Source organism: Oenanthe melanoleuca, chromosome 11 (assembly GCF_029582105.1).
Source record: "Oenanthe melanoleuca isolate GR-GAL-2019-014 chromosome 11, OMel1.0, whole genome shotgun sequence".
In the NCBI taxonomy this organism is placed as follows: Eukaryota; Metazoa; Chordata; class Aves; order Passeriformes; family Muscicapidae; genus Oenanthe; species Oenanthe melanoleuca.
The window spans coordinates 6,262,765-6,282,454 of NC_079345.1; the positions used below are offsets into that span (position 1 = coordinate 6,262,765).

A 19,690-nucleotide genomic window follows, 5' to 3' on the forward strand; every position below is an offset into this window, starting at 1 on the left:
GGGGACCCCGGCTGGGACCGCCGGGCGTGCCGTGTCCCGGCGCCCTTCAGCTGCGGGCTGGCGGGCATCCAGCGGCGGGCCGGGGCCGGAGGAGCCGGAGCCAGGAGGCTGCACGCCTGACTGCCAACGGGATTAAAAAATAACAATTAATGGGAAAGCAGCCGGGACGGAGTGTCCCGGTGACCCCTGTCCCTCTCCCCGCAGGGTGCGAGGGAGGAAAGGAGCAGGGCAAGGAGCCCAGATCGCAGGGATACACAGCCCTCCCCTGCAGCAGGTGGGCTGCGATGTGGGGTGCAGAGCCTGGATGCGACCCCAGGGCCGTCACCATCCACCCCAAGGCTGGAGATGGGAGCCCTCAGTGGGAGCTGGGGCTGGAAGTGTCGAGGCAGCGCTGTCGGAGTGGGCAAAGCTGCTGCCAAGCAGCGCCTGCATCCAGCCCTTTGTGTGTGCCCCGGGAAACAGCCGGGCTGCAGAAAGCCGAGACGCAGGGAGCGGAGGGAGCGGGGCGGGGGGAGAGCTCCGGGAAATGCCCTGGGTAAATAGTTGCTCTTGCAGATATTTTCAATGGCTTGAATGAGACTTTTCTTTCTGCAGGGGGAAGGGTGGAAACAACTTCCCTTTCCAGTAGAGAAGGTGATGGACCTTGATCCACGAGGATTGTGCCACCGCAGGTGCCATGGCTGCTTTGGGATCCCTGGAGCAGAGGACATCCCGCACGTTTGCATCACCCCACTGCTTGGTTTAATTCCCAGCTCCGAGTCCCCAGTTCCCTCGACTGCCACGGGACAAGGCTCCCATGGGAAGCAGCTCACATGGCCGGGCCGTGGCTAAAGCGGCCGGAGCGTGGCTAACAGAGCCGCCTTTGAAGCCCGGCCCCACGCCTCGGGGAGCTGGGCCAGCTCAGAAACGCACGCTCAGAGCAGCCAGAGCCGCGGGAGCATCGCGGGGAGCCAAGCCTCCCATGCAGGTCATCCCGACCGGCTCCTTCGGGAAAGCCATAAATCCGCCTCCCGGGAATAGCGCTGCTAAAGCCAGGATTAGGCTCTCCTGGAGAGGGGAGTTAGGTGCAGACCCCTCGGACCAGCGAGAAAAGGATTCTTTGCTGCTGTTCGTGGAACAAAGAGTCTTTTGTCCGCATTTGACGTTATCAGGAGTTATTTTTAGGTCAACGCCTACACTTGCTGGTGTTGTCGGGATTATCTGTAAATCGACAGACCTTCAAAGACACTGCCCGAGCACGAAGAGGGAGGAAATCCTTGTGTTGTCTCTTGCAAGGGACATTTGCCCTTGGGCTCGGCCTGATAAGGGTTTATTGCTCAAACTGGGGAATTCCTATGAAAGCCTACAACTTCTTAAGAGTCCTAAGATCTCCTAAATCCATTAAAGCTCCTAAATATGCTTAAAGTTCCTGAAAGTCCTAAATGATCCTGAAAGCCCTGAAAGCTCCTAAAGCTCTAAAATGTCCCGAAACCCCTACAACATCCTAAATGCCCTAAAACCCCCTAAAGCCCTAAAAGTTCCTGAATATCCTTGAAGTTCCTAAAAACCCTAAAAAATTACTAAAAGCCCTAAGAGTATCTAAACCCCTTAAAAGTTTCCAAAAAGCTCCTAAAGTTCCTAAAACCCCTTCAATTTCCTAAAAGCTCCAAAAGAACCGTAAGACTTCCAAAATGCTCTAAAAGCCCTAAACCTATCTAAAAGCTGTTCAAGGCTCCGGCGGCGGGCGGGAGGGAAGGTGCCAGCAGGTCACGGCGGGGTGGGGAGGGGTGGGCAGACTGCCAGGGGAGGGCACGTCGCACCAGGCTGCTGCCAAACGAGTGAGACAAGTGTGGGCAGCGGAGCCCTGGCGCCGTCTGCAGCCGAGGGCTGTGCCAGCCCCACTGCCAGCGGTGCCAGGCTGCCCAGACCCCCACAAAGCCTTTTCAGCAAAATGCCACCATCAACAGGGCTCAGCCCAGCTCTGGTGGATGGAGGAGGATGAGGATGAGGAAGCAGATGGGTGCTGGTGGGAGAGGATGCCCCTAAATCTCTCATCCAAATCTGGCGAGCAGTGCCAGGACGATTCTCTCGGGAATCTCGGAGGGTGCTGATTCTAGGGGAATGCCTCAGCTACCTTCGAGAGGCTGTGGGTGCTGGTGCTCCCCCATTGCTGCTGCTCCACCTCCCTCAGCCTTCCTCTGGAAAAACATCCGGTGGGGAGGTGGGTCCACCCCACGTCGGGATTTCTCCCTCGGTAACAGCGACTCAACAGGTGCCAGGGCAGTAAAGCCCGAACCCGTAGGCACAGCAACAAACCCAGATTATTTGTTTAGGCAAATAAACGCCGGTGATGTCAGGGGAAGTCTGGGGGGGAATCGGTCCCTGGGGGTACCTGCACAAACACCAGGTGAGGATGCTCCCATGGGATGCAGTAACGAGGTTCATCAGCTCCCCAGCAGACAGGTCCCAAAGGCAGATCCCCAAATGAAGCCAAGGTCTTCTCCAAACCTTCCTTTTCCCATGTGGATTTAGTGTCTTTCTTGGCTCTTGTTCCCCCAAAATCTAGAGCTTTTGCTATAATTCCACACCGTGGTGCTTCTCCTGGGGACAAAAGGATGGCACAACCTCCCCAGCAGCCTGGCCCTGGCCTCCTGCCAGATAAGGGGCCCAGAAAGGTAAATGGCACCATTTCTCCTTGAGAAGGTTGTAGAGGCCGGGCCCTTCCCGCCCGTGCTGCCAGGTGGAGCCGGCCCTGGCCCCGTGGCAATGCAGGGGTGGGATGCTCCATCCCAACCCACCCTCCCCAGGGGCCTCGGGGAGTGCTCCCACCCTGCTCCTGGTGCGGCAGGGTGGGAAAAGGGTCACCCCTGGGCACCAGCAGTGCTACCCAAGAACCACCGTGTCCCACCAGCCCCCAAAAGGCTCAGCTCCCTGGGGACCACCCAGGGATGCTGTGTTCCCCCTGCCAGGAGGCAACCACCGAGGGATTGTTTTCCGAGCGCCACCGGATACCGGAACAAGGTGGATGTATGCAGGCATCGGCAGCCGGAGTGACTCACACCACAAACCCCGAATCTGGAGATGGGGAGAAGGGCACGGAAAGTGCTGGGATGTGCCTCTCCCACGGTGGGGCTCATGGGGGAAAGTCGGGCGCTTGGCAGCTCACCAAAGCCGCAGGGCTCTCAGTGAATAGCTGCAGTCACCGCCGGAGCGGTGAGCCATGCACAGCTCATCCCCGCGGCGCGATGTGAGCCGGGGGCACCGCGGGGAGGGGGCGCAGAGCCCCCGGGACCGGCCTTTGTCCGGGATGCCGGCGGCACTGACGGGAACGCGGCGGCGCTGGCTGCCCTTTGTGCGCGGAACAAAGAACAGCCAGAGGCTTCCCTCGCTGGCAGAAGCGGGAAGGAGCCAGAGAGGGAAGCGTCACCCGGCAGAGATGGGCAGCGGGCCGGTGGTGCTCGGTCCGCTGCCACCGGGCCACAAACGGGCAGTACCAGGTAATGGCACCTCCCCGGCCACCCTGCAGGTACAGGTGGGGGCAGTGGGGACCCTGATGTCACCACAGGCAAATTTGCCATGCTGCAATGCTGGTCTGCATTCCGGCAGGCAGAGTGGGGTGTCCAGCTCCAAAACCGCAGGGATCAGGAGAAGCAAAGCCCCGGGAACATTTCCAGGTGAAGTCCTGTTTATGTGGATACACCACGGGCTCAGGACTGACTCGCTGCCCCCAACTGATGGATTTTTTCCCCCTGCAATTTGTCCTGGTTATTTATTTCCACAGGTTGTATTGCTTCAACTCCGAAAGTGTCTGGTCACCTCGAGGAGCTCTGCTCGGCATCTGCCTTCCTCAGTGAGAGCGGGAGGAAAGCCGAGTATCAGTGCACTTACTCACTTCCCATCCTCTCCTCCACCCAAACTCGTCTGCTCGATGCCAAGACCTGCTCATCCATTTTACTGCCGCCCCAGGGCTGCAGGTGTTCTCCATCCCTCTACTGGATTTGGGGCGAGAGGAAGGGCTTCTAGCGTGGTGCGGTCGTGGGTGAAAACCCGGGGTCGGGGTGTTTTTGGGATGCCACAGCCTTACAGCCACCCTTGCCAGCCTGCAGCCGTGCTGGCACCAAATGGATTTGGGGGATGTAGCCGGAGAATCCCCTCTTTTGACAGTGCCCTGTGAGATGCCCAGTGGCAGCACCTCACGGGGGCTCAGAGTCCCCTCCCATTTGTCGGGGGACACTTTGGCACCGCTCAGCGGCACCGCCGCGGTCCCGCATCGCCACCGGCCGCCCCTGCGCATGGATATTCCCGGCCTGGGACCATTCCTGCGATCCTTGTGCCATCTAGTGGGACCTGCACCAAGCACACGGCGGGGTGTCCGAGCGGCAGCGGGCGGCGGGACCGCGGCCAGAGCGCCCGGCTCACCCGGCAGTGGCGGATTCCCACACGGGCAGCCAGAGAGCGTTGTGGGGCTGCAGTGCCACGCGCTGTGCTTGCCCAGCTCCTGCAGCCACCCGTGAAATATTTCTAGCTCTCAGTTCATGACATAGGGCAACCATCTGCTTCAGTCTGACCTATCCCAAATGGAGGCTCCTTGGGAACAGATTTAAGGGGCCCTGCTGTCCAAGCTGGAAACCCAGAACTAGAGGAGAAGGGTGCCAGGAGGACAAGGCTGCTTGGGCCACAGAAATGGATCACTGGCCACACCTTTAGGCGATGTACCCTAGACCAAGGAGGCTTGATTTTCACAAACCACACAAATCCCAGGATGCTGCAATGCATCCTCGAGCCTGCTGGTGTCACCAAGACACGTACGTCCAAGCAAACAGTAAGGACACACTTGGAAAAAACTTCGCCTGCTTTAAAGCCGGGAGCGGGTTAAAGCCGCAACCACGCACCCGCAGCTCCGGCCAAACCGCCTGCAAAATCGCTTCACCGGCTGCAAGAGACGGCGCCGGTTCCCTTGGCACAAGACGCTGGGATAGGGGCGTAGGAGAGCAAAGCATCCCTCGCCTCCAGCTTTTTGGGGTTGTTTCCAGCAGAAAAAAATTCGATCTTGGAAAGAACACGCACGAGCTTTGCAGTTTTGCTTTAATCTGATTTGGTTTTCCTTGCTTCTCTCGATTCTGGGTGAGAAAAAGGTGTTGGTGTCCCATGGCATCCGTTCCACGTGCGGCAGAACACAAGCCCTCTTGGCCGCTAGTATTGCCCAATTTTTTTGTCTGAAAGGCATCCAGCAAAGGGAAAGAGGCGGGGGCAAAATGGTGGTTCGGGGTTTTGCCGCTTGGCCAGGAGGGAGCCAGCACGGGGATGTGCGGGGGTGCAGATGGTGCGTGGCCACCGCTCGCCCGTGTCCCCCCGCCGCGTCCCCAGCCAGGCACCCACACCACACGTGCAGCCCAGCCACGGGCACGGTCCCCAGCGTGCACACGCGTGTCCGAGCCGCCAGGCCCGGCCTGTGTGAGCAGCGGAACCCCCGCCGTGCCCCCCCGGCCGTGCCACGGGGCAGGACACGCAGCGCGGCCCGGGACCGGCCCCCGGGCGCGGGCGGGGGGCGGGAGCGGCGGCGGGGCGAGGAGGAGGAGGGGAGGAGGAGGAGGAGACTCGGCCGCAGCGCCCCGGCCCGCGCGGGCCGCGCCGACACCGCCGGGTGAGGGACCGGGCCGGGCCGGGCCGGGCCGGGCCGGGCTGGGCTGGGCTGGGCCGGGCGGCACCGGGAAACTTGCGAGAAACTTTGGCGGGGAGGGGCCGCTCCGGGCCGGGCCGGGCCGCGGAGGGGCGGGCGGGGCCGTGGCGAACCGGGCGGGGCCGGGCCGGGCCGGCAGGAATTCCGCCGCAGCGGAGGAATGCGGGGCTCCCGCCGCCCGGGCCGCGGCGGGTGAGGGACAGAGCCCGGAGCCGCCGCGGGGCCGCGATCCGCCCGTGCCGCTGACCCACGCGTGCTCCCCGCGGGTGCTCCGGGGGTGTCCGTGAGCCACGCGTGCTCCCCGCGGCTGTCCCGTGGATGTTCGTGCTCCGCACATGCTCCCCGTGGGTGTTCCGCGGGTGTCCGTGACCCACGCGTGCTCCCCGTGGATGTTTCAGGGCTGTCCGTGACCCATGCGTGCTCCCCGCGGGTGTTCTGGGGGCGTGCATGAGCCACGCGTGTTTCCCGCGGGTGTCCCATGGATGCTCGTGCTCCACGCGTGCTCCCCGTGGATGTTCCAGGGGTGCCCGTGCTCCCCGCGGGCGCTGCATGGTCGCCGGTTCTCTGCATGTGTCCCATGTGGGTTTTGCGTGGGTTCCTGTGCACCGTCTGTGCTCCCGTGGGCGCTGCATGTGCGGGGTCCTGCCAATGCCTGGGATTCCTCCAGGAGCAGCCCGAGAGAGCATGGGCCTGGGCTTGCCGCGGAGTTTTAGCAAAACTTCACCATTTCAGCAAATATCACCAGAAAAATTAGTTCTTTCCCCCATGCAAATCCCAGAACTGCCACCGGCCTCTGCTCCCGCTGCTCCAGCACTGGCTCTCCCAGCCCAGCCGGATTTGGTAGCAGGTCTGGGCTGCACCGTCCCAAAAACCTGCCGGGGCTGCGGGCAGCCGCGGCTGGACCCTGTACTTATCCCATTAGGACGCACAGCAGCCTCCCATTGAGGTTTCCTGGGGCGGTTTGCCTGCCTGGCCGCACCGGGATGTGAGATCCAGGACGGGATGTGAGGTCTGTGCCTGGATGTGAGATCCAGGACGGGATGGAGGCATTCGGACCCTTTGTGTGGCATCATCAGAGAGCACATCCAGCTCGACACGCGTCCTGCCGCCACGCCACGCCAATCCAGCAGCTCCCACTCTCCTTCCGGAGCTGTTCCTGCTTTGCTGGCGCCGGGTCCGGGCTGCAACCCTCGCTGGAGCTGCTGGGGTGCAGCTGAGTACCCCAACTCCAGCACCGGGGATGGTCTTGGAGGCTCACGGATGATGTCATCAGATAATTTCATGCAGATGACATCATGCGAATAGCATGTAGATGTCTTCCCTTGGTTGTGGTGCGCCGGCAGAGGTGCCTGCAGAGCCGAGCTGAGACCAGATGCCGGTGGCTGGGCTGTGGGCCGTGGGCCGTGGTCCTCGTTGAGGACCTCACTGGTGTCTGCACTGGGTATCTGACCAGGGCCTGCTGGGGACCTGGCTGGAGCCATTGCCACACTGAGGATCCATCCCAGGGATCTTGTCACTCAGTGTGCCGCTCCCCAAAACCAGGGACCACCCCATACATCTCCCACAGTCCCCGCTGACCGCTGCTGTCCCCGCAGGTCCCCGGCTGCAGGAGGTGAGGCCATGCCCTAGGCCAGCCGCGCCATGAGCCAAAGCGGGGCCTCCTCTCGCCTGGCCGGCTCGCCGCCGCTGCCGGGGGGCTCGCTGCTGGCCCTGCTGGCCCCCGAGCCCTCGCCGTCCCCCCCCAGCGGGACTCCCTCGCCCGGGCCCCCGCCGGCGCTGCTGGAAGGGGACTGGGAAGGGCGGGAGGAGCTGCGGCTGCGGGAGCTGGAGGAGGCGCGGGCGCGGGCGGCGCAGATGGAGAAGACGATGCGCTGGTGGTCGGACTGCACGGCCAACTGGCGGGAGAAGTGGAGCAAGGTGCGGGCCGAGCGCAACCGGGCGCGGGAGGAGGTGCGGCAGCTGCGGCACCGGCTGGAGGCGCTCACCAAGGAGCTGGCCAGCCTGCGCCGCGACCGGGACCGGGACCGCGACCGGGACCGGGACCGGCCGGACGAGCGCCCGCCACCGGCACCGGCACCGGGCAGCGCCGGCAGCCCGGCCGCGGATGGAGCAGAGGGGGACGCCGGCCCTGAGCAAGAGCCTGTGCGGGATGTGGGCACTGAGGTGCCCCAAAAAGCCAAGGTGGGGATGCAGGGCTGCCCCGGGTGAGCAGGGGAACAGGGGAGGTCCTCATCCGTGTCTGCTACCCCAAACCACCACTGCCTGCCCTGTAAGGATGGGCAGTCGGGAGGAGGATTGGGAGGGCCAGACCCCTGTCAGAGCAGTACAGGGTGGTCAGACTCCTCTTGGGTGAATATGGAGGGTGTCAGATGCCTCTAAGCAGGATTTTGGGCTCAGACTCCTCTTGGAGCAGTACAGGGCAGTCAGATCCCTCTTGGAACAGCATTGGGAGGGATCAGACTCCTCAGAGCAGTGTCATGAGGAGATCCAGAGCCATCGTAGCCCCATGCAGTGAGAACACTGTGGCACTGACACCAGTCCCTTTCCTGGGACTTTCCCTTCAGGGGCACTAGACAAAAATCACAGGGGATGGTGGCATTGGCAGTGCTGGTGGCTTCTCTCAGCCATAGCTTTACTGTCAGGGTGCCCATAGTGGCTTCTGACAGGGGTTTCTGCTGAAGGAAGCAGGGGGAGGAGGAAGGAGGGGACACCAGAGCCACCTCAGGGATGCTCCCAACTGCTCCAGCCATCCGTCTGCTGCTGCTGGCTCTGTCACAGCACAGAAGTCACTGCTCGGGGTGCTATGCTGTGACAGTTCAGTCCACCTGACGGCACAGCTGCCAAGTGACAAATCTGAGATTAATGTGAGCATCCCCATGGGCTCCACACTTGGTTCCAGGGACATCCTGTCCCCCTGAAACCCCCTGTGGCTCATCTACTGTGTGCTCAGAGCGCCTGGCAGAAGGTCACCCATGTGGCAGTCCTGGGTGAGATCCGTGTCATAAATTGGTTTTAAATTTTTTGATACCAAATTTCCAGCATGGCAGGGAGCCAGCAGCAGAGGGTGGTGATGTGTGGGAGCTCCCCTGGGAGGGCAAACCACTCTTCATCAGCCTTAGGGGATCCCTGGGGAATGGAGGGAGAGATGCTCTTGGTTATGGGATGAGGGCTGGGTGCTGTAGGGGCTGGGAAGCCCTCTCACCCTGTCCCCTGTGCTGGGCCACCCACGGCGCCACAGGAGCTGGAGCTGATGGAAAACATGTTGCCGAGCAAGCAGGAGGAGAGCTGGGAGCAGCGGGGCCCCCGCGCCTCCTTCAGCCGCCAGGAGCGGAGCCGCCTGCTCTGGGAGGACGTCAGCGTCGTGGAGGAGGATGCCACCAAAGTCACCGCCCTCAAGCTGAGGCTGGATGAGTCCCAAAAAGTGCTGCTCAAGGAGCGGGAGTGAGTGCTTGGTGCATCATCCTTGCAGGGTGCAGCTGATCCCAGCCCGGTCCCCCCTGGGGTGGCGTGTCCCATGGGGTCCTGCAGTGTGTCCCTGTCGTGGCCTCTCCCCAGGGACAAGCTGGCACTCAGCAAGAACATTGAGAAGCTGGAAGGAGAGCTCAGCCAGTGGAAGATCAAGTACGAGGAGCTGAACAAGAACAAGCAGGAGGTGATGAAGCAGGTAAGTGAGGTGCCTGGAGAGCAGAGCTGCCCCAGGGGGTGGCCTGTCCCTCAGAGGGTGGACATGGTGGCCCGCAGCCATTTCCTCAACTCCAGGTTGCTTGTTAAGGGTCTTTGTTAGTGCTATTGATGCCGTGGGTCCATCCATAGAGGCTGGGTGGATGGGTGTGGGCAGGGCTCAGGTGGAAGGTTGATGTTCACAGCCCCCTTTGGTGCCCCCACAGCTCAACATCCTGAAGGAGATTCATCAGGACGAGCTGGGGCGCATCTCCGAGGACCTGGAGGATGAGCTGGGTGCTCGCTCCAGCATGGACAAGAAACTGGCTGAGCTGCGTGCAGAGGTGAGGCCAAACCCCGACGTGGGGGCAGAGGGAGCGGCCAGGGGGGTCCTGCTGCCCCCCAGCCACGCCTGTCCTGTCCCAGATGGAGCGGCTGCAGGCAGAGAACGCAGCTGAGTGGGGCCGGAGGGAGCGCCTGGAGACGGAGAAACTCAACCTGGAGAGGGAGAACAAGAAGCTGCGGGCACAGATCGAGGACCTGGAGGAGGTGCTGGCTCGCAAGCGGCGCCAGACAGCCAGTGCCCTGGACACTGACCTCAAAACCATCCAGGCTGAGCTCTTCGAGAAGAACAAGGTGCTGTAGGGGTGGTGCTGCCCCCACCACAGCATCCCTGGGTGACTTTAGTGGGCCTCAGCCTCCCCAAGGACTCCCTCAAGCCCAAATTTTGCTGCCATCCTTCTAGGGACGGTGGTGACCCCATCCTTGCTCCGTCAGCTCCTGGGTCATAGGGTGGGGCAGTGGGAGAGGTCCCTGGGGAAGGAGGAAGGGGCACTCGGTGGTGGGGGTGACTCTCCCATGCTCAGCCCCCTCCCCATGCCCTCCACAGGAGCTGGCTGACCTGAAGCACATCCACACCAAGCTGAAGAAGCAGTACCAGGAGAAGATGGCCGAGCTGGCCCATGCCAATCGCCGCGTGGAGCAGCACGAGGGAGAGGTGAAGAAGCTGCGCCTGAGGGTGGAGGAGCTGAAGAAGGAGCTGGCCCAAGCCGAGGATGAGGTGGGAAAGCTCATGCTGGTGGAGAGGGCTGGGGAGCTGTTCTGCTCCCTACACATCTGCCAACAGCCCCATCCCATCCCATCCCATCCCATCCCATCCCATCCCATCCCATCCCATCCCATCCCATCCCATCCCATCCATCCCATCCCATCCCATCCCATCCCATCCCATCCCATCCCATCCCATCCCATCCCATCCCATCCCATCCCACCCCATCCATCCCATCCCATCCCACAGCTGGATGAGGCCCACAATCAGACGCGGAAGCTGCAGCGGTCACTGGACGAGCAGACGGAGCAGAGCGAGAGCTTCCAGGTGCAGCTGGAGCACCTGCAGTCACGGTGAGCAGGGGCTGGCTGAGCCAGCAAGGATGGGGTGATGTTCTCCTTGCCACCATCCCTCAACCAGCGTCTGCCTGGTTGCACCCCAGGCTGAGCATGGCCAAAGTGTCTCTGACATCCTCGGAAGGGGCACAGCCATCCTTTGAGCAGTCTTCACCCTGCTTTGAGCTGGGTGCCATTCACCTCCCAGTTAAACCAGCACAAGGCTGCCCAGAGACCAGTTCAGCCTGGTTTTATGCTGCTTAGTGTTGCACCCACTATTATCCCTGGTCAGGGCAGGCTCCTAGCATCCCACGCCAGTTTGGGGAGGTGGGAGCTGGGTTTTCTTGCCCTTAAAACTTTCCCAGCTCTGCTTTGCCTCTCCAGCAGTAAAGAGCTGAAATGGCTGTGGGATCGATGCTGCGGCTCCAGGAGGCGCTGGGGGGGTGTTTATAATCATCCTTTATTTTATTGGGACATCTGCATTAAATCTTGGAAGCATAATGGAGGATTCATTGCCCCCCTCCCCAGACTCCCTGTGCGCTCAACCCTAAATAATTCATGCTTTCCAGTAAAATGTAGTGGACTGGTTGGATCTCACTGGATCCTGGGCCTTTGGATTTTAAATTTGATTCATAAATTTTCCTTGATGAATTTTCACACAAAGGCAAGAAAAGAGCTAAAACCACCACGGGTTCCTGGGAATGGGGACTCCTGAGTTTTTTGGAGGTTCCTCAGTTTAGGGGGATGACACCTCCCTTGTTTGCAGTCCTGGCTGGTTCTGTGCTGCCCAGCACAGTGATGTCCAGCTGGAGAGGGGTTTATCCTGCGCCTCTTGTGCTGAGCACCATCCACAGCTCCCCATCCCATGCTGGAGCGTTGTCCCCGGGCTGCGGGGGCTCACCTGCGCTCAGAGCTAGGGAGGGTGCAGGAAGGAATCTCTGGGGTGCAGTCACGCTGTGGGGGTGCAGGGGAGTGGGCTCAGGGCCCCCCAGGGCCGTGCTCCCCCAGCCCAGCAGCTGTCCCCCGCAGGCTGCGGCGGCAGCAGAGCGCTCCGCTCTTCGGCAAGATGCGCAGCGCCCGCTTCGGCCCCGACGACGCCGGGGACGGCACCAGCGACCCCGACGAGGATGAGGACCTGCAGATACAGGTGCCCTAGAGCCCAGGGCCAGTGCCACCACCGCAGGACGTCCCACGTCAGTCCTCTGCATTCAGTGCATGTCGCCACGGGGCTCAGCTGTGCGGTGACCCTTGTATAGATGGGGAAACTGAGGCACGGAGCGGTGGGGAGAAATTTGCCCGGGGTGCTCCAAAACCCACTGCCTCTTGGACAGTACTGGATGCCCCTTCGGCCACTGGCAGCTCCTGGAGCACTGATGTGGCCACCAAAGCCAGCGTCACTGAGCAGCCCAGGAGGAGGAGGCACAGGCAGAGAGAGGCACCAAGCCTGCCAGCCACGAACTGCCCACTTCTTTTTATATATATTATATATATGTATGTATTTGTATATGATTTTTTATTATAAATACAGAGCCCAGATGGGCACAGGCTCTGGTGGCGGTGTGAGCTGTTGGTCTGTTCCCACACAGGAGAGAAGGTGGGGAGGGGACACATCGGGGACAACTGACATTTCTTCACCAGCCACCATTGGCATCCCTGTCCCCATGCCTGGAGAGCAGCCCAGTGTGGGGGTAAAGCCTGTCCCTGGGCCTGTGCAGAGCTGCTCACCCTGGGGAGGTGCAGAGGGGCTGACCCAGGGGTGCAGAGGTGCTCACCTGTGGCTGCTGATCACCCCAGCACAGCCCCTTCAGCCCAGCCCCCCAGCACACGGCCTAGGGGGCTTTGGAGGCGCTCAGACACAACCTTATTAAAAATTAATATTTCGGTGAGCTAATCCCCTTGCTCTGCCTTTTAATTGATTGGCTAAAAGCACAGCTCTTTGCTGCTCATGGTTTTTTTTAATGCCCTTTTATTTCCAGCGATTATTCATATTTTTATAGCCCAACAAGTGAAGCCGCGGGGGTGGGGGGTGCCTTGGGGGCATTTTGAGTGAGAGCCCTGGAAACCAGTTTGGGTGGCACAGAGCTGGGCTGAGGCGACACCTGAGCTGAGGGACAGACAGCAGGCTGCTGCCGCCGCCCGTCAGTCGCTGCGGGGTGTTCGCTCTGAAGCCCGACGATGGAAAGCTCTTTGCAGGGCGGCCGGTTGTGGCTCAGGTTGGGCAGCCCGGGGGTGGAGGGAGGGAACCGGGGCGGTACCGGGCGGGGCGGTACCGGGCGGGGCGGGACCGGGCGGGGCCGAGCGGCTCCGGGGCTCGCAGGACGCGGCGGCTGCGGCGGCTCCGCTCGCACCGGGAGCCGGGTAAGGCGGGGGGACCGGCGGGGAACGGGGACCGGCCGTGGGGTGACACTCTCGGGGGTGTCCGAGGTTTGGCTGACAAGTGTCGGGGGCGAGCGGCCGGGGGTGACAGCGCCCGGAGGGACGTCCTGGTGTGACCGGGCAGTGATGGTGATGAGGGCTCGGGGTGTGGGGTGCCGAGGTGACAGGTCGCCCTGTCAGGTGCCCCCCAGCATCTCTGAGTTCCCTTGGGGTGTCCATGTGCGTGGGGTGGGGTGATGGGGATGGGGAATGAGGGGGATATTCCCCTCAGAGGGAGCGCTGCCCCCGGCCTCTCTCGGGACAGCGGGCGGTCCCCAAGGCGCTGTCCGTGTCGGATTCTCCTGGTGCTAGGTTTGGGGACCAGGGTGTCGCCGGCATGGAGGAGCATCCCTGGGGATGGCCCTATTCTGTTTCCTGGGTTACTGCCTTCTACCTGGGGTTTCTCCACCTGGGAAAAGAACGTGGTCCCCACCTGGCCCCGCCGGTCGGGGCTGGGGGAAGCAGCAGGGGCCAGGCTGAGCGAGGCCGAGCTCACGGCGGGGCAGGAGAGAGGCTGGGTTACACCAGGGGTGCGAGGCTGGGAGCCGGGGGCCCTCTGGCCCCCACAGCAGAGATGAACCCAGCCCGTGCCTCCCAGCGGGGCCGTGCTGCTGCCCGAGCCCAGCCTGGGAGGGAGGAGGGGAGTGCGAGAGGTGATGGAGACCTGTGGGCGAGGCCAGGTGAGGGTGTCCCCCCGGACACATGTTGGAGCTGGCGGCAGGGGACTGACCACCTGTCTGTGCCACCCTGGCTCCACCGTGCTGGCAGGGGTTAACACCGGACTGTTCCACTCGGATGGTTCAGGCAGCGAAGGGAGGAGGAGGAGGAGGAGGAGGAGGAGGAGGAGGGGAAGGAGGAGGAGGAGGAGGAGGACGACAAGGAGGAGGGGAAGGAGGACGAGGAAGATGTCACCCGTCGATCTGTCATTTCTCTTTTCCAGCCAGCATGGGGGAAGCTGCTAGCACCAAGCTGGGCCGGTGGTGAGACAGGAGGGATACGGAGGAAGAGGATGGAGAGGGGGGGGCGAAGGTGAAGGCAGCCCCCCCCTCCCAAAATATCCCCTAGCCTATCGAGCCATCGCCATGGCGACGAATTTTAACGACATCATCAAGCAGGGCTATGTGAGGATGAAGAGCAAGAAGCTGGGGGTGAGTGGGGATATTGGGGAATGGGGAGATGTGGGGGAGAACAGCCATGGATTTGGGGTGCTGGTTTCCCAATGAGGTGACGTGGACAGGTCCCTCTTGCCGAATCCTGTGCCCCTGTTTTGGGGTTGAATAAGCAGCTTTTGGGGGCTGTGGGGGCAGAGGAGTGGAGGATGGCAGGGACGGGCCACTTGTTGGTACCCAAATCACCCAGCAGTCCCGGGGGTCCAGCCCCTGCACCGGCCAGATCCTGCACCGAGTAACGCCCGTTCACCTGCCCCAGGTCACCCAGGGTCTGGGGAATGTCTGTGAGCCTTCCCTTCCCCCGTGCCTCAGTTTCCCTGCACACTCAGTTTGGCATCGGGGATGCTCCACACCGGGAGGGGTTGGAGCTGCTGGGTGCAAATTAGGTGGTGTGGGAGTGCAGCACCCTTAGGTGGGGGGGTCAGGGGGTTTGGTCGCCCATCTCCGTGGTTTGGAGCCAGCAGCAACGAGCATGCTGGGTAATTTCATGCTAATTAGGGAGAACAAAGAGGGAGCGGGCTCGAGGCGGGGGGGACATGCCTGGGGACGGTGGCCCCACCACCTTCAGAGGCAGAGGATATCGGAGAGGGGACGGGGAAATGCCAGAACAGCGGTCCCCTTGGGAGCTTTGTCTGTGTTCGTGAATTAAGCCCTGTAATTAGCACTGGCGGGGGGTGGGGGCAGATGATGGCAGCCCCGGCATATCCCTGTCCCCAGCATCCCCTCCTGTCCCCAGGCCAGCAGGGTAAGCAGAACTAGGCACGGGTCCTGGGGATGAGGACAGGGGGACGTGGGGATGGGTGGGGACAGGGACCCCCAGCTGCACCAAGCAGCCTCCGCGCTCTCTGTCCGGCAGATCTACCGGCGGTGCTGGCTGGTCTTCCGCAAATCCTCCAGCAAAGGGCCCCAGCGTCTGGAGAAGTACCCGGATGAGAAATCAGCGTGCCTGCGGGGGTGCCCCAAGGTGAGGGGGTGCGCTGGGGGGTGCTGGGGTGCTGCCCGCTGCTTGGGGACCCGTGCAGGTCCTTCCTTGCCTAAACTCGCTGGGTGGCTGCACCCCATGCGCTCCGGAGGGGGATGCAGCTGGCTCTGGGTGCAGCAGGGAACACGGTCTGGGTGCTGCAGGTGACAGGGTCTGGGTGCTGCAGGGAACAGGGTCTGGGTGCAGCAGGTGACAGGGTCTGGGTGCTGCAGGTGACAGGGTCTGGGTGCTGCAGGTGACAGGGTCTGGGTGCAGTGGGTGTCAGGGTCTGGGTGCTGCAGGTGACAGGGTCTGGGTGCTGTAGGTGTCAGGGTCTGGGTGCAGCAGGTGACAGGGTCTGGGTGCTGCAGGGAACAAGGTCTGGGTGCTGCAGGTGACAGGGTCTGGGTGCAGCGGGTGACAGGGTCTGGGAGCAGCCGCTGGGGTCTGCGTGCAGCCCTCGGTGACCCTGCAACTCCTGTGCAGGTCACCGAGATCAGCAACGTCAAGTGCATCACGCGGCTGCCCAAGGAGACCAAGAGACAGGCGGTGGCCATCATTTTTACCGACGACTCCGCCCGGACCTTCACCTGCGACTCAGGTACGGGGCAGCGCCCAGGGAAACCGGGCTGAGGGCGGGGCACCCCGGCGTGGCCAGGGTCGCCCAGGGGCTGCCGTGGTGCCTTGCAGAGCTGGAGGCGGAGGAGTGGTACAAGACGCTGTCGGTGGAGTGCCTGGGCGCCCGCCTGAACGACATCAGCCTGGGGGAGCCCGACCTGCTGGCGCCCGGCGTGCAGTGCGAGCAGACGGGTGAGCGCGGCGGCGGGTGCTCGCCCGGGGCTCCGCCTCGCTGCACCCCCCGCAGATTATTTTATTTTCTGTTTTTTTTTTTTCCCCCTCTCCAGACCGGTTCAACGTGTTCCTCCTCCCCTGCCCCAACCTGGACGTTTATGGCGAGTGCAAGCTGCAGATCACCCACGAAAACATCTACCTCTGGGACACGCACAACCCCCGGGTGAAGCTGGTCTCCTGGCCCCTCTGCTCCCTGCGCCGCTACGGCCGCGACGCCACCCGCTTCACCTTCGAGGCCGGACGGTGAGATGTCATCCTTGCCAGGACAGGGACCACAGCTGTGTGCCTTCGTCCAGTTGGCACTGCTGGCATCACCACAGGGCATGCCTGAGGCTGAGGTGATGCCCACGGCCTGTACAGTGTGCCCACGGCAGGTGGGGTTTGGAGCTGCTCAACACCATGAAGGCACAGCTCTAACAGTATGGGAAGCTGCACCAGCTGCCATCTGGGGGGGGGGTTTGTTTGTCATCCCTTGGCTTGAAGACCATCCTGTGCCCTGTTCCCACAGGATGTGTGATGCAGGAGAAGGTCTCTACACCTTCCAGACACAGGAGGGTGAGCAGATCTACCAGCGCGTGCACAGCGCCACATTGGCCATCGCTGAGCAGCACAAGAGGGTCCTGCTGGAGATGGAGAAGAACGTCAGGGTGAGCTCCAGCCCATGCTGAGGGGGGACACAGCTGGGAAAGACTCTGGGGGCCCTGTGTCACCCTCCTCCCCCCCATCCACTGCAGCTGCTGAACAAGGGCACTGAGCACTTCTCCTACCCCTGCACCCCCACGACCATGCTGCCCCGCAGCGCCTACTGGCACCACATCACTGGCTCCCAGAACATGGCTGAGTCCTCCAGCTATGCTGGTGAGTGTTCCCCACCCCACCACAAGGAGATGCTGCTCCTCCAGCCCCCAGAGCTTTCCCCACCAGGTGAGCCCACCCTCTGTTTTGTCCCCAGGGGAGGTGTATGCAGGCGCCCAGGCCAGCTCGGACACCGACCTCCTCAACAGGTTCATCTTGCTGAAGCCAAAGTCCTCCAAAAGTGACAAGCCTGAAAGCAGGGAGCCTGCATCGTCCCCGTGAGCTGGTGTGGGGGGACTGTGGCAGGGGTCCCCTTTTTCTTCTCCAAGGGGTGGCAAGGACGCAGGCAGTCACCCCTCAGAACCTCCAGGACACCGAGCTGGGGCACTTTGGTGCCAAGACCTTAGGAAGCAGGCACTGGCTCACATCCTGGTCTGGCATTAGTGGAGGCAATGGCTGGCTCAGCCTCAACTGACTTCAAATATATATTGAATATCCGTATTGTAAGAGATATTTCCTTCTCACATGAATGCAAATGTGGTGGCTGCTGAAGAGCCCTTGGGCAGATGCCCAGAGGTTTTTGACTCTTGGGGATCCAACTGGGAGGTGAACAAAGTTGGGGAGGGGGTCAAGAAATTCAGAGTTTTCTGCGTGGCAGGATGGCTGGAGCATCACTCTGCCATGGCCATGGAGCAGCATTGGAGGATGCAGCTGTGCCAGGCTATGGTGCAGGGTCCACCCCTCCACGAAGAGCAGGGTGCTCCTGAGGACACCCTGCCATCCCTGAGCTGATTTTTGCACTTCAAGCTATTTAAATGCTCGCTGTAGAATTGAGATGTCTCAGGAGAAACTGGTTTTCCTTCCAGGGGCATTGGTTGGGATGAGTGGCCACATAGAGCCAAGCTCCCCGGCTTCTCCCACCCCAACACCCCTCAGTCCTCCCACAGCTGTGTCCCCCTGCCATGCCCCCGGTTTTTCTGCTGGTGGGCAACCATGGGACTGGTTTTGGCCAGTAGCATCTGTCTGAAGGGGCAGCTTTGTGAAGAAGCCCCAGGGCAGAGAAACCCATGCTGATGGGGAGAGAGCCACATTCCTCTGTGCATTCCCATAGCCCTCACTTCCTCCTCACCCACTGGGGGTGGAACTGGGCTTTATGTGCTGAACTTAAAAGCAATTGATTTTTTCTAGTTCTCCTATTTATTGACCTCCTTTAGAAGGGCTATCTTTTTATTGCCGTGCAAACCTTGGTGTTTCTTTGGAGTCTTCTTTCTGTCTGGGTTGGATGCTTGGTGGTTTTATTTCTGCCCTTTAAAGCTCCAGGTCCATGTGTTGGGCACAGGGAGTGTTGTGATGTGGGAATCTGTGGTCTGTAAATACTGTGTTTCAGGGTGGTGTAGCTTGTGGCTGAGGGGACATGGGGACAGAGAAAGGCTGCTCCTCGCAGCATGGCAGGGCACAGAGGGGCTCTGGATCCCAGCACTGCCCAGCAGTGTGTCCTCCCTGGGGTGAGAGGTGGAACTTGCTCTCTTTTCCTGGCTACACACCTCATCTGGAAAAGATTTAACATTTGTTACCAAAAATGATTGGGTTTTCTGTTTTTTAAGGAGTTGCTCAATGAATAAACAACCCTTATCCACATCCACCCTTCCTGTTTGTCTGTTCCATCCAAGCGCGCTCGGGAAGCGCAAGTGGGAGTTGTGCCTGCCAGAGAGAAAAATGCTGATGGGGGGAGATTTCCTGAGGTTCCTGGCAGCATGCTTGGCTCAGGGCTTTGTTCTGCCTCCAGCTATGGCCAGGACATTTCAAGTGAAGCCCTAAAGCTTCTGGGATAGGAAGAAGGGTGGAGCGAGTTGCCACTGTCCATCAAACAGCCCTGAGTGGAACAGGATGCCAGCACCCCACTGTCACCCTCATCTCCAGCTGCTCGTGGCTCCAGGGATGGGGCCAGGCCAGTGGTGGCTCCAAGTCCCCAGGAGAAGGAGTTTCAAGGCACACCATCTCCCAGCTCTCGAGCTGTGCTAGGTAAGCTATCCCTGCCATGACTGCCTGGCAGCACTGGCCTCAAGGTAAGACAGCCATGCCAGCCAGCACAATGATCCCTCCAGGGACAGGGATATGGGGAGCCATGCTGCAGCCAGCTCTGCCATGGCAAGGAAATGAAGCAGCAGCCTGGCTGCAGCAGCGTTTGCCTAGAGGAGAAGGCAATGCTGGCATGGGCTGCTCTCCCCAGCTCAGCGTGACCCTAGCACCACCTCCTTAACTGTCCCCCTCCACACCAGAATGAGCACAGGGGCACACAGGCCTTCCCCTCCCTCCCAGCCCCATGGTACAGGAGCTGTGGGTCTCTCCAGGGAAGTCTCATCCCAAGTCATGCTGGAGGGGAAGAGGAGGAAAGGTGACAAAGGCCATTGCTTTCAGCCATTGCCAGGGGGGTCCGATCATGGGACCTGCACCAGACTCCAGCCCAGCACACACTGGACATTACTGACAGACCATGTGCCACCCAACTCCTCAGAAAAGGGTTATACAGTACAGGGGTGGAGTCTGTTCCAGAGGATTCTGTAAGTACAACTTTGCCTGCCTGGCCCTGCTGGGCTCCCCTGCAGTGCTGCCTTCTGCAGCATCTCGCCCACCCTGGCCTCAAACATCTGCTTTAAACACAGCACTGGATCAATGAACAACGGGCTGCCTGCAGGAGGGGTGCTGCTCTCCTCAGGAGATAATGTCACAAGCAGCAATCAGCATCAGTGAGCAATGCTCCCTCCAAAGCAGATCTCATTAAGTTAATGTCTATTG

At 61.2% G+C, this 19,690-nt stretch overlaps 2 protein-coding genes across 2 annotated transcripts; both read left to right on the top strand.

Moving 5' to 3' along the window:
* Positions 1-5,535: 5,535 nt before the first annotated feature.
* On the top strand, positions 5,536-12,254 carry CCDC102A (coiled-coil domain containing 102A). Its single transcript, XM_056501005.1, has 9 exons — positions 5,536-5,623; positions 7,255-7,840; positions 8,898-9,100; positions 9,215-9,323; positions 9,547-9,663; positions 9,746-9,955; positions 10,209-10,379; positions 10,617-10,720; positions 11,732-12,254. The coding sequence occupies exons 2-9, from the start codon at positions 7,301-7,303 to the stop codon at positions 11,856-11,858; spliced, it is 1,581 nt and encodes a 526-aa protein (XP_056356980.1). The 5' UTR covers positions 5,536-5,623; positions 7,255-7,300; the 3' UTR covers positions 11,859-12,254.
* A 734-nt stretch (positions 12,255-12,988) lies between these two features.
* Positions 12,989-19,667, top strand: DOK4 (docking protein 4). Its single transcript, XM_056500638.1, has 9 exons — positions 12,989-13,060; positions 14,058-14,265; positions 15,143-15,250; positions 15,734-15,848; positions 15,938-16,057; positions 16,153-16,342; positions 16,608-16,746; positions 16,834-16,957; positions 17,052-19,667. Exons 2-9 carry the CDS (start codon positions 14,200-14,202, stop codon positions 17,174-17,176), a joined length of 987 nt encoding a protein of 328 aa, XP_056356613.1. The 5' UTR covers positions 12,989-13,060; positions 14,058-14,199; the 3' UTR covers positions 17,177-19,667.
* The last annotated feature ends 23 nt before the right edge of the window (positions 19,668-19,690 follow it).